Source organism: Bicyclus anynana, chromosome Z, assembly GCF_947172395.1.
Source record: "Bicyclus anynana chromosome Z, ilBicAnyn1.1, whole genome shotgun sequence".
NCBI classification, from domain to species: domain Eukaryota; kingdom Metazoa; phylum Arthropoda; class Insecta; order Lepidoptera; family Nymphalidae; genus Bicyclus; species Bicyclus anynana.
The window spans coordinates 674574-688746 of NC_069110.1; the positions used below are offsets into that span (position 1 = coordinate 674574).

The 14173-nt window shown below is 39.1% G+C and overlaps 1 protein-coding gene across 2 annotated transcripts in view; it reads left to right on the top strand.

Moving 5' to 3' along the window:
- LOC112049258 (protein furry) overlaps positions 1 to 14173 on the top strand; it is a 162128-nt gene that overhangs the window by 130057 nt on the left and 17898 nt on the right. Inside the window, exons 42-53 of one of the 2 annotated variants that reach the window (XM_052890668.1) lie at positions 62 to 259; positions 732 to 911; positions 1141 to 1269; positions 1588 to 1719; positions 1976 to 2120; positions 3752 to 3909; positions 7983 to 8057; positions 11122 to 11295; positions 11481 to 11621; positions 11855 to 12005; positions 12493 to 12641; positions 12832 to 13068. In XM_052890668.1, coding sequence (XP_052746628.1) covers positions 62 to 259; positions 732 to 911; positions 1141 to 1269; positions 1588 to 1719; positions 1976 to 2120; positions 3752 to 3909; positions 7983 to 8057; positions 11122 to 11295; positions 11481 to 11621; positions 11855 to 12005; positions 12493 to 12641; positions 12832 to 13068 — 1869 coding nt within the window. The remainder of the gene's footprint in view (positions 1 to 61; positions 260 to 731; positions 912 to 1140; positions 1270 to 1587; positions 1720 to 1975; positions 2121 to 3751; positions 3910 to 7982; positions 8058 to 11121; positions 11296 to 11480; positions 11622 to 11854; positions 12006 to 12492; positions 12642 to 12831; positions 13069 to 14173) is intronic. The other variant, XM_052890669.1, reaches the window with a different exon arrangement.

Consider the following 14173-nt stretch of genomic DNA (forward strand, 5'->3'; position numbering starts at 1 on the left):
GAGGCAACGCCAGAACAACACGTCATCCAAATGCGCATCTCGATACTTGTGTTGCACGCAGGGCTGCACGCACCCGAACACGTACGAGCCGGTGGTGAACGTGCTGGTGGACACCATCCCGCTGCTGGAGCTGCCGGTCATCGACCCCACGCAGTCGCTGGCCTTCCCCATGACGGTGGTGGCGCTGCTGCCCTACATGCTGCTGCACTACGAGGACGCCAACGAGCTGTGCGTGCGCGCCGCAAGGCACATCGCGCAGGTGAGACAGGTTATATTATCATTGTTGCCGTGAAACACTGAATCTGAAAATACAGTGTAATGTTTAACAGCTTAAAGTTTATTTATTTATATATTTGGTCCACTAGTGATTGTTACAGTATTTACATAATTACAATCTACAAAATACAAATACAAGGCCCTGTTCAATCAAATTAAAGTAGACATGGCATGCTTACTTCCGTAATATTAAAACTCGTTTAAAGATTAACATCAAATCAGTTTACATAAAAAAAAAACATTTTACAGTTAACAAAAAAAAGAATCATTTTACAAAAAGTTACATTTTGAATAAGAAAAATTAGTTTAGTAAATCCAATAAAATTAACTTGCGATATGTCTTTGGTGAGTCTATGTAGATATCTATAGACCGACTAACTACTTTATATACTTTACATAGCCTAGGCATAGTAGAATAGGTAAGTTTGAATTAATGTGCGACTGATTTCCGCCAGTTCACATCGGAGAAGAGCAAGAAACTGGAGAACCTCGGCACCGTGATGACTCTGTACTCGCGGCGAACGTTCAGCAAGGAGAGCTTCCAGTGGACCAAGTGCGTGGTGAAGTACCTCTGGGACACCTACTCGCACCTCTCGCTGCAGATGCTGGCGTTCCTCGTCGAAGTTCTGGAGAAGGTAACAGAGAAGGAGCTGGAACTTGTCGATATCACCTTTTCTCTCTTGATTAAGTTTAATTTTGTCACCTATAACTGTCATATCTCCCATGGCAAATGTCATAGAGAAACAAGGCCATGAGCTGAAGGCGTCTTGTTTTAAGTTTCTGAACGTTATACTTTTTAGGAAGATAATAAATAGTTCTGGTGTGATATGTGACGACTAAGTATGTTTGTCATCGCGTGTGCAGGGTGCGGTGAACCTGCAGCTGCCCGTGCTGTCGATCCTGCACTGCATGCTGTACTACGCGGAGCTGAACGCGCCGGCCGCGCAGCCTGTCAACGCGGACTTGCTGCGAGCGGTTGCCAAATTTATTGACGTAAGTTAAAAAAAATATTAAGACTAGAATTAATACATATTCGTACACCACCAATAGCGGGCACATTTTTGTCAAGCGCTCCATTTGTATGGGATTTATAATAGTGACGTCATGGAACAGTTGAAATATAGACTGTGGCCGATAGGCGTTTTGGCTCGTATAGTCAAAAACATATTTAAAAACTAAAATTTTCGTGTAATCACGTCTCGAAAAAATATGAAATAAATATTTCAGTCTAGTAGGACGATAATGAAGTATTAAGGACTATTAAAAAAAAGTGTCAACTTGCCTATTAAATTGTATATACACGTGTTGCAGCAAGACAGCAACAACTACAAGGAAGCCATGAAGATCCTCAAGCTGGTGGTGACGCGCTGCTCCACGCTGGTGGTGCCGCCGCACTGGGAGCACACGTCCTCCGTGCTCGACACCGACTCGCACGGGAAGAAGGTACTGACTACTCCACCGCCCTGTCTGGGTGATGCCGCATACAAACCGAAAAATTAACACTATTGAATGTCATTGATAACCACCAACTGTCTAACCCTGGAAACCGTCATTGAAAATTCTATAAAAGACAGAAAGATGGAAGCCCCAAAACAAAGGAACAAAACAGAACATTTAAATATGTTACTTTTAAATATTCGTTGTCTAAATACAATATAAAGTCTGTCTGCTAAGTGTAATACAAGTTTATAATCTGCAGGAGCTGCCCGGACGCACGATGGACTTTACGTTCGACCTGTCGCAAACGCCCGTGATTGGACGCAAATACCTGCCCAAGAGCGGCAGTCAGCCCGCCACCGGACCTAGCTCGCTGTCCAACGCGTCCAGTGCCACCCCAGACAAAGGTATCGCGCTCGAATCACATGTCCAACAAAACGGCCAACGAAAGTCCACTGCAGAACACAGGCCTCTCGTAGACACAATCTTGAGCCGCCTGCATCCAGTCACTCTTTTCGTAACTATATATTTGTACAGTCCATAAGGTTATCCGCCCACGGAAGTGTCAGAAAGAATGAGTCACACCAACATATCAAAATATTGCTTTTTTTTCATCGAATTCGGACCTGGATTTCCGAAGTAAAAAATATCGCAAGAAAACGCGAGCGTCCACTTGCAGTTCTAGCGTGACGTTATACGTCAGCGCAAATTTACCGGCAAAGCCGGCACTTTTGTAGTTCATACTCATTTTTGAAGATGGAAAATAATGAAAACATTTATATTTTTCGATATATTTATTTTTTAGATAACAAAATCTCGCTCGGTCAACAATGAGTATACTGTGACATAACATTTAGCGCTCATTCATAGACCATACACAACGTCATAATATTTGTTAAAATATATCACGCTTTAGTAGAAGCAAGTAAAAAGTGCTATTTACCTTTAAAGTGAAACACAATCCACTCCGGCTTAGAGATGCAGTGGGTGTGTTAGGTATTTTTGCCTCGGAAAATAATTATATAAAATCCATCTCTCTTCTCAAGGTTAGCGTTATAGGTAAAGGTCGGTTCAGCGATAAAACTTTTAATCACGACCTCCATGGATCAAGATACTAATTATTACTTAGCAACTCGATAGTTTCATCGACTAATAAGTGTAGAGCTATTCATTTAAAACGAACTTCCAGCAACATGTGTACTAATTATAAAATACTCGGTACCGACAAACGAGTCAATTGTTGCCCACCTGACATACTCTAATAAACTTCACGTAAATCTAACATGGCGACCACCGCAAATAAAGGTATTCGTATTTGCGTGACCAAGCTTTAGTCCGTGTTTCATTTCTCCTCTCATACATATTTTACTTAGTATTTTACTAATAAAACACATTTTTGTTCACCATTTTTTATTATAGTAAAGTAAACTTAATTTTAAAAAGCAAAATCTTACGTCAATACAAAATTTTCTTCAAATCTGTTTATCCGATTTCGATATTACGAATAATAGCTCTATTAAACGATAATTGCTCGTAATACTCGTATGAGATAAATAATAAGGTCAAGATAAAAAATTACCCTTCGTCAATATCAAGGCCAATTTTTAATCTACCAGTGCGATTATCCTTCGTTTGAAAAATATTAATTCCAAATAAAAAATATCCAAATATTTTATGGACATTTCGGGATTAAAAATTAACACACCAATAGGGGTAAATAATAGAGGGTTTAAATTTGCCTTTAATATTTTCTGTCAATGAAGAAAATTACAAAATGGCTATCCCATTTTGTAATACAGCTGGTTTAAAATGTATGTCTTCTTCATAATTCCTTTGAGCTTCCGCAGTCATACAATTGTTACGACTATCGAATGACTACATTTTTTTGACTAAACTTTTATAAATTTGTTATTGTGTGGTCACTGTACCCTATTTGCGTTCTCAACAAATTAATTAGCCAACTTACAGTTATATGTCTGCGAAAGCTCTGATAGTATAACTGAGCGTCGCAGTTGTCTAACGATGTTCCCTGCGGCAGGTTCGTCGACGTCGGGCTCGGCGTCCACCGTGGTGGGCGCGGAAGCGAGCGGCGCCAATGCGACACAGGCCCACAGCGCCGCGTCGCCGCGACGGTCGCTGTCGCTGTCGCCGGCCGACGCGCAGGCCGCCGGCTGGAAACGCCCTTGGATGTCGCAGGTCTGTGACGCTCTGGCTAGCCGCTGCTTTACATCATTACGTATGATCTGAGAGATGACCAATATTTTTGAGTAGGTATTTGAGTGAAATTGCAGTACGCACTCAAACATCTTGATCGTATTTTATTGTTTTTATATTTCAAAACGAACTTAAACAGTGTCAAAAGCGAACTAGTGTGAACAGTTACAGCCAGTGCACATGACAAAACGTTATCTATCCAAAATACCTCAGGATATCAACAAAAATAACAAAATAAATATGTGTTCATCACAATATAATCTTTTTAATATAGAAATGGAACTGAATTCAAAGACGTATTCAGTTATTTTGGTTTTAAACATACGCGTGGAATTGAGAACCTCCTGCTTTTTTGAAGTCGGTTAAAAACAGTGAAAATTCAAATAACAAGAAGTTTTGTATCAAAACAGGAATTAATGTGCTGTTTGGTGACTATACTTGATAATATAAACGACGTGTTTTGCGAAATATATTATTTTTTTATGACTCATCGTAAATTAAATGAGTTACACGAATTTCAAATCGCGTGCTGCCATGTATTGACGGCTATCTAAACTGATTCGTCAAACAAACATCCAATATCACCTCACCGCTAGATGTCGCTGTTGCTAATTAAAAGTAAACTGAGACTTGAGCTCACAAAAATGGAAGTAATGATACAAATACCTACTTATGGAAATACGGAATAAAATCATAAAGTAAAGCTGACGAGGAATGGAGCGGAGCATTCTAAACATAAAAATAATAAATAAAATAAAAGATACTAAAATACGCAACATCACAAAAGCAACAGACGGCTTAGCTCAAGCTCTATAGTCAAATTGAGTAGGTATTTTAAACTATGTAAACAAACAAAAACAGCTGACTCAGGGGTGCTCAACATTTTATCATTATTTACGAATATTATCATGAAATAAAACTTCCTGTGATAAACAAATATTTTTTTAATTCTATATTCCTATATAATATATTCTGTTATTTATCAAACAGATAATGCTTCACTTATATTAAGGGTTCCGTAGGCAATAAAGAACTCTTATAGTTTTGTTTCTTTATTATGTAGAAGCAAGCATAAGGTTTCCTCGACATATTTAAATACATTAATCAAAACGGTTTTCTCGGAGGACGATAAGGGTGATTGATTCGTACGTTTCTTTTTTGGTGACGGAAACAATAGCAACGCGGAATAACTGCTCCGGCTAGTACCAGGCTCCGGTTCACTAATAAATTTAACTTTCACTAATAAACTAAATAAAATTAATTAATTAAACTGATAAAAAACCCGACTCCATAAATGATAAAAAAACTGAAAAGAAAAAAAAGCTCAGTCCAGAAGTGTAGAAAACAATTAGAAAACAGTCGGGACCTATTATATTGAATAGAATGATTTTCGTCTACATTTTTTATTAGGTCCCGACTTTAGTTTCATCAATTTTTATATCATTTATGCCGGGTTTTTATATTTGTTTAATTAATTAATTTATTTCACACTTTTTAGTTACGATAGATGGTGAATTTCGGATTTATTGGTTACGTTTGTTACAAAGTACGATAATGTATACCTAAGTCCAACCGAAATTAAGTAAATATTCAAAAAATCTACGCAACCCTCGGTGGCCGAATCCGACTCGCACTTGTCCGATTTTTATAATCAATATATTTCTTTTAGTCTATTTTAGGTGTTTTATAACTACACTTCATAAACCTCGCGCCTTATAGTCGTCCGCCTCGCGTATTATGTATAGACTTAATTAATATTAGAATTAATAAATAACGTTTTCCTAATTGTAGTTTTTTTAACATGGCCATGATATACTATTTTGAAATTCTCACAAAAATCCCTTGAATTTGATTCGCATGTTGCAATATTCACAAAAAAAAACTTCACCCCGATTCTATAGCGTCTCACAGTCGTCTTGTTGGTTTTTTTTTCTAATTTCACCTATCTAAGAACACGGGTTATTAAAACAAATCTAACGTTATCTGAATTACGTAAATCCGTTCAACGGTTTGGAAGATATGAGGTAATAAAGAATATTACATACATACATACAAGATACGCGCGAAAACATAACCCTTCTTGCAGTCGGGTAAAAACAGTAAACAAACAACAAATACACTATAATTAACAATAACAACGAAACGAGAACAAAACGAAATAACAAAAATTACAAGGGAAGAAAATACGCACGACAGACTGGATTTAGTTAACGAATCATTAACGAATACTGATATATAAGTAGGAGTATTAGTCATAGACAGCAAATAAAGTAGTGTTCTGTGCTGTGAAGTGTGAACTGTCAAATGTCAAATCTTCTTTCACTTATTAATACAAAATCAAAAAAATTATCATAGTATATGATAATTCTGCAATAAATGAAAGGTTAAATTCACATTAAAATAAAAGAAATCATCGTTTTAATTACAACTTCTTTCTTCTTTTGATATGAAAATACGACATTTATAAAATAATTAAAGTTATAATTTAATTTTATAAATGCACATTTAATACCCATAAAACTCAATATCTTTATTTTTCATAATGGTTTGTGACTCATGTCTGCTTGGGTTCTTTTTATGTCGTTTGTATGGTTTTTGTGCAAACTCTATATATTTAACATAGACGAATTAGAAATGGAAATGGATCGCACCCAAATGCAGCAACAAAATTGTCTGTCGTTTTTTGAAGGGTACGAGGTAAACTCAGTCATCGATAATATTTAACAAAAATAAATAATAAAATATTTAACAAGAATAATATAATCTGTACACAGAATATTAAATTAATGAATCGATGTTTTGCTGTTTGTTCGTTCGTTAGAAGAATAGTATCTATTTTTCTTTTAGATATTGTTTTTATTACAAATTTATTATTTATTATAATTATGTTTTTGATGACCTCCGTGGCGCAATGGTATGCGCGGTGGATTTACAAGAAGGAGGTCCTGGGTTGGATTCCCGACTGGGCTGATTGAGGTTTTCTTAATTGGACCAGGTCTGGCTGGTGGAAGGCTTCGGCCGTGGCTAGTTACCACCCTACCGGCAAAGACGTACCGCCGAGCGATTTAGCGTTCCGGTACGATGCCGTAACCGAAAGGGGTGTGGATTTTCATCCTCCTCCTTACAAGTTAGCCCGCTTCCATCTAAGACTACATCATCACTTACCATCAGGTGAGATTGTAGTCAAGGGCTAACTTGTAAACAATAAAAAAAAAAATCTTAGATTGCATCATCGCTTACCATCAGGTGAAACTGAAATCGAACGTCACGTCATCTTTTAGTGAATTAGAAGTTGTTGACCATTTTTCATGCCATTGAACTACTTACTACACAAACCGGAATGATTAGGGAGTTTTTTCAGTCGACGAAAACGATTACAACAATGAAACATCGATACGATATAAGTATACACGCGTTAGATCGTTGATTGATTGACAGAGAGGTAACGTCTTGCGAGGCAGGTCCTTCTATAATTAGTCCAAGATAATTAATTAATTGTATGTGAATCCGGGCTCAAAAGGGCTAGAACCCAGAGCCGTAAAACTTATTATTAAAAATAAAATGTATGTGAATCGAAACGAAAAGTGTCGCCTAAAAGAACCTTTTTGAGGAGTGATATTGTTGTGTAAAAAGCCTAAAGTTGTGGACTATAGCATTAAATTTAAGTGGGCCAGACACATGCACGTCTGCGAGATCCAGAGAAAACTGGCACAATTTGGAGGAGGCCTTTACCGGCAGACGGGTTCCTGTAGAATGATTTCACCAAAATATCAACGCACCTAACTATTTTAATAAAGCTAAAATCACTATTAAAATAATATTTTTTTCACTTACATTTTCATTTTTCATTTCATTTTCATTTATTTGAGTCAAATTGAAAACAAAGTCAAATTTGTATCAGGATTGCATAAAACAGGACTTGCTTTCAACTTGCCTCAAATACCTGGCAAAGAATGTCCACCAGCTCTAAAGCGTGTAAAGAAGTTTAACTTCAAAAAGTCATAGTGAATCATCCATTTCACACGACATGTCTGACTGGCGTGTTTCTATTGCAGAGTCGAGTGCGCGAATGCCTCGTCAATCTCCTGACAACGTGCGGGCAACGCGTCGGCTTGCCCAAAAGCCCTTCTGTAAGCGAACGACACAGTACACACCCTCTCATACTTCTCTTAGTACCTTACGATTTGCATAATGATTCATCATCATTATCAGCCCATAGACGTCCACTGCTGGACATAGGTCTCTTGCGTGGACTTCCAAGCACAGCGGTCTTGAGCTGCCAGCATCCAACGGCTGGCTGCAACCCGCTTCATATCCTCGGTCCAGCACCATTGGGGACGCCATTCCAGCACTTGGAACACCAACGTCTATCCGCTCTTCGTACTGTGTGGCCCATTGCCACTTCAGTTTCGAGACTCGCTGAGCTATGACTTTGGTGCGTCTGCGGATCTCCTTATTTCTGATTCGATCACGCAGAGAAACTGCAAGCATAGCTCGCTCCATCGCCCGCTGAGTGGCTTTGAGCCTTCTAATAAGGCCCATAGTCAGCGACCAAGTCTCGGATCCTTAGGTCATCACTGGCAACACACACTGTTCGAAGTTAATATTATTTTATAATAAGTCGCATGATATTTATAGTATAGCCACTGTAATACAAGATAATGGATAGGATGTTAACATTTTTATGACGATCAACGATTGTTTACGATCGTTCATTGTAACCTACACTCTATATTATGTCGTCGTCGTTATGTCGTTCTGTAAATGTAAACAAAAACAATTTCTTGTAAATTTCTATTTCAATTTATATGATTTGCAAATTGTAATTAGAAATAAATGTAAATATCGCTCAAAGTCCGCAAAGCTTAATTTTGTGATCGTCATTTTATATATTAAGTTCAAAGCAATTTCTAGACTTATAAAGGCAAAGGGACTTAGTGGAAAATGTAATTGAAATGCACAAACGATAATAATTTTCTGGAAAATAGTTCTCTTATTAAGTTACCATACTCGTTTTCTAGGAAATTATCACTCGACAAATATTGCAATGATTACTTGTATTTCTTCAATTTGCAAACGTCGGGAGGTCGATCGTTATTAATGTCTGTCGTTTCAAAGTCTCAAGTTGATGTTTAAAACTCAATTAATGTGTTGGGGCTGATGTAACGTATCACAAGTGTTGTGGCAGCCAACAATGGCACTCGAGTGACTGCCTTATGACTTGCACACTAGAGTACGTTTGCGTACAATCCTACGTGCGCAGCTGAGCCGAGAGGTAAATCTAATGCAATACATAGAATCGTAGCACAATGGTTTTAGTTATCTAATTTAGTTCCGTTTTAAGATACTACAGTCAAAATTATACGATGCACTTTTCTTAACAATTTGGGGGAAGAGAGGATTGTCAGCCAAATGATTTGCCTATTAAAAGGATTATAGGAAAATAATGACAAAATATTTCTACCCATCGCTGCATATAGGACGATTTAATTACCACTTTATGTTCCAAGGTAAACATATATTAACATACATGCTTATGCACACACACCCCGCTATGTTGAAGGCTCAGAATAGATGTACAAAAATTACTGTAACCAAAATTTAACTTTTTGGGAAATCGATAGTGTTGCCATAGCTTAAAGCTTCATTGACGGTGTTGTCAAATACACTGGATGTCTTTCTGAATTAAACATTGACCAAGAAAAAGTACGAGAACGTTGTTTGGTTAGTTTCATTGTGAATTTAGTTTGATTTATATAGTAAACTCTGGTACGTTTGTCGAGGCTAGATAAAATACGCAAACAAACTGACCGATACGTACTAAGCCATACGCGAAAGTAAGCGAGAACTATCTGTTGTTTATCTCGCCTCGTTAGACGCGCTGCAGTCGTTTTTGTTGACCCATCAGACGTCCAGCGTATTGCGACACAAAACATCTGTGTTTTTGTGTGTCGTCACATGTTGTGTTGCTATAGCTGCTTTGTTATTATCATCTTTAAACCAATTATCCATATGTCATAAATCCTTAAACAATTTATAAGGTACTATATAATCTTTTTCAGATACTCTGAACCATTTCTATACTATATTCAATAGCTATTCAATTGATGACCATAGTTAGACAATAGACACGTAAATTTGTGATCATGAATAACTATAATGGATACATGTATTGTGGTTGGCAGGAATAGCGAAATTAACGTTAGTATTAGATTGCATATATTTAACTAATCTGTTGAATCCAATACTCTATAATCCACTAGGTATAATAATTATTCATGAAAAAATTATTAATGATAAATTAAATTTATACATAATAGTTTAAACTTAATATTTAAACATGATTGCCAATAACCGTCCATCAGGTGTCCAGGCGTGGAGATTCGGTCAACGGTGCCTATTTCGTCCGTTTGAGTAGCACTGCCTTCTAAGATTCGGAACCTAATAACTTAAAATAAAACTAAAATTATTTCTTATTAATTCTTGAAAATTCTTTTACTTTTTGTTAGTATAAAGAAAACGGTTTGTTAGATTAAAATGTCAATAGGCTGACTTTTAGTGATCTCTATTTGAAAAAGACTATATCTTTGTTTTCTTTTTGTTCGAATCCTAAGTTATTCACTCATTTGTGCTAACGTAGCTACTTGTATGTTTACGTGCATATTAAGTATCTATTTGATTTGCGTCCAACAAATACAATGCAAAAATGGTGACTGTAAATGTCTAGGTTCCCTAAATTATAAAAATCTAATCATTACTATCTCAGACTTATACTATGGAAGGCGTACTACGCGACGCAACTATTGTCAACAATTATATTTTATGTTTGTAACACATGCACAGCACAAGTGCACATGCCCAATGAAGTGAGCCGCATAGACCTAATAAAGGGTACAAAAGTTAAAAGTTCACATAAACACAAAAAATGCACAAACGATTCGATGACGAATCACAACAGCTTAATTACTTATTTATAATATTGTACGAGTATACAGCAATTTTTTCTTGCAAATCCTCGTTTTTCTGTCAGTTTTCACCCATACAAGTATTGTATTCTGGGCAGTGTGCATCGGTATAGTAAACCATGTTAGAGATCTACTTACCAACTCGATTGTACAATGGGCCTGCTTATTGATGTATTCCCGCAGGATACATGTAATCGTATTGTAGTATATTGGTTTCCGTGTTGTGTAGGTGATCTTCAGTCAGAGCTCTGAGTTGTTGGAGAGGGAGTCCTCGATGGCGTCCTCGCTCGAAGAGGTCTCCGGCACTCCCGGCAACGAGCCGTCAGGAGGAGCGCCGCCCACCGACCACTTCGGAGTGTTCAAGGACTTCGACTTTTTGGAGTACGAAAGCGAGAGTATTGAGGTAATCCTCGACTTCATAAGCACGTTTGCGATGAAAAAAAACGGGAGTTCTGCATCACATATTTTGGAGTTATAATAAACAGGTCTTACAATAATATAATATGCCATTTTTGTGGAGTTTAAATAAAATTTAAACTTTATCAAAATACAACATTGAAAATGTATTTGTATTGTTATCGGCGGCAGGGTGAAAGTTCGGACAACTTCAACTGGGGCGTGCGGCGGCGCCTGCTCAGCGAGGAGCGGGAGGAGGGCGGCGTGCTGGAGCGCTCGCCGCCACCGCACCGCGCCAAGCACGACCACGACGCGCACCACCACTCCAAGACCGTTAGTACTCCGCACTCGTGCCTTCGTCACTATCTACTCTACTTCTTGACTGTTATTGAAGCTACGATTAGGTGACAACAATCTAACGTATGCTTTTCAGTCGTGCATCTATCTCTCCAAGTTTGTGGTATTGTAGGGTGTAATCTCTCTCATAAATTATCGACGCAATCAAATGCTTTTAACAGCTAGCTTACCGTTAGTCTTACAAGTCAATTAGTGAACATATTGCTCAGGGACACGAGGACTCATCAGATGAAGAGGCCGGTTGGGAAGAGGGCGGCGCGCGGGGAGAGGGCGGGGACGGTGACGCAGGCTCGGCGCACGAGCTCGCGCTCAGGGCTCGAGCGCACTCCCTCTCTAGCGCCTCCAGTGGCGAGCCTGATGGTGAGTAACCTAATCTAGCCACTGACTCGGTACTTCAAAGACATTCGCGTAAACTATTGTTGTATATATTCAATTTCAGAAAGATTTTTTTAGGTTGTATTAATGACTTGTTATTAGAGTAATTTTCCACTCAAAGAGCACGTTTTGGTATACTTTTTACATTGTTTGTTTCGCTATGTACATTGAGAATAATTACCGAGAATTTTTCAGGGAGAGAAAAAAGGACCAGCTCAGTATTATATAGCCTAAGATCTAAGACCTCATAATCCGAACCACAAAGACTTACCACTAGGACAACAAGGCATAGGCCTAATTTAACCAACTCCTGTACTATTTCTAAAATAAGGCGGAGGTATGCGTTCAAGACTTGGGAACTTTTTAATCTCATTCCTTCTTTACTGTTTCTACAATGTACCATATATCAAACATGATTCTAGTCAAGCGTAAAGCCTATATAGCAAAAAATCTATTACACTAATATACAAAGCAGGTGAACGCGGCGATGTGACACCGGTGCCGAGCGCGGCGGTCGGGCCGGTGCGGGACTCGTGGCGCTGCTCCGTGGCGGCGCTGCTGCGCCACGCGGCGCACGCGCCGCCCATGGCGCTGGTGCACCGACTGCACACAGTACTCAAGGTATTCTTGTTGTGTTTCACGCTACGCACACACTGCCGTCATGTCCCAGTGTACCACTCGCTGAGTCGTCGGTATGTGTCTCCAAGATAAAGTAGTCGAAGCGGTCAGAAATTCTGAAAGAGACTGATTCGCAAGATCGAACTGATGTGTATTGTACGTCGCTTCGAACTCCGACTGACTTCCTTTCCAGGAGGTGACGTCGAAGACCATCTCGGTGTGCGGGTCGGGCGCGCTGGTGGGGGGCGCGGGCGGCGCGGGCGAGCTGGCGGCCGTGCTGGAGCGGCTGGGCGCGGAGGAGCCGCCGCTGCTGTGGGCGGGCCCGGCGGCCGCCGACTGCGCGCGCGTGCGGGACGCCGTGCGCTACGCCGCGCTCGAGATCAACGAGCACCTCGAGACGTACTTCGACCGGCGGGAGCACGCGCTCGAGGTGCGTCGCTTCACGCGCACAGTCGCTCTCTCTTTTGGTGTCTCTTTACTGCCTTCGTCTCGGCTAGCGTTGTGACCGACGCTGGACTAACAGATGGCGCTGAACTTACGAAGGCGGACATTACGACCTCTGCTTTAGAGAAATATACTGTCTTGGAAGTTTAAACATTAATACACCGTACCCCCACCCGATCGACTACAACAGAGGTCCGAGAGGGGATGGCTCTAGGCTGTAGTCATTCAAGTAGCAGATCCTAGCCGAAAAGACCCGATATCAGTGGGAAAGAAACCTGTTCTGTATACTTAAAGGAAATACAAATTACTGCCTTATACTTAAAGGAAATTCCCCAAAATTCATGTAGGCAACTGTAGAGGCTTAGACTCTAGTCACTATGTAATTGGCTTTTTGCCTTCGAACCTATATCTTAGAGATTACATTTAACGTCAAACATTTTTACAGATTTTAGCTAAATATGTCTAACGTTATAATTTCACAACACATTTCTCAAGAAGTAATTAAAGTAGTATACGTAGTCCCTTCCTTAATCCCTATATCATCGCAAATCCTTATACCGAAAGCGTCACTAATTTATATCTGCTTGATATGAATGCTCCTGTCAACAATGGCTCATCACAGATCTTGTCGGACGCGCGCGACGTGACAACTGGCGCTATTTGCGGCGTGACCGATATTGTCCTAATTCGTCTAGATTATATCAACTGATCAAATAACTTGGCGTGATTTTCTCTTAGTCGCACAGCTTATATCAGGATAAAGATTCTTTCGAGATTTACGCTGACTATTACTTGTTTACACAAATAATATTCAGCGATCGATTGAACTTCAGAATAAAGAAAACTTAGACACCGCGTTGAACCGTATTACTGTCTAAAACATCATAAATAGTCTCTGCCACAACCTGCCGATCTGCAACCCGGTTAATATTCCTTTCGATCAACTATAGATAAAAGACGTAGATGACCTTAATTGCAGAACCAGTGAGCAACAAAAAATAATTGAATCAAAATTTTCGTATCTCAACGGAAATCCGATTTAATTCAGCGTTCTCGGTTTATTGAATAAACTTCATTGAAATTCAAATTGA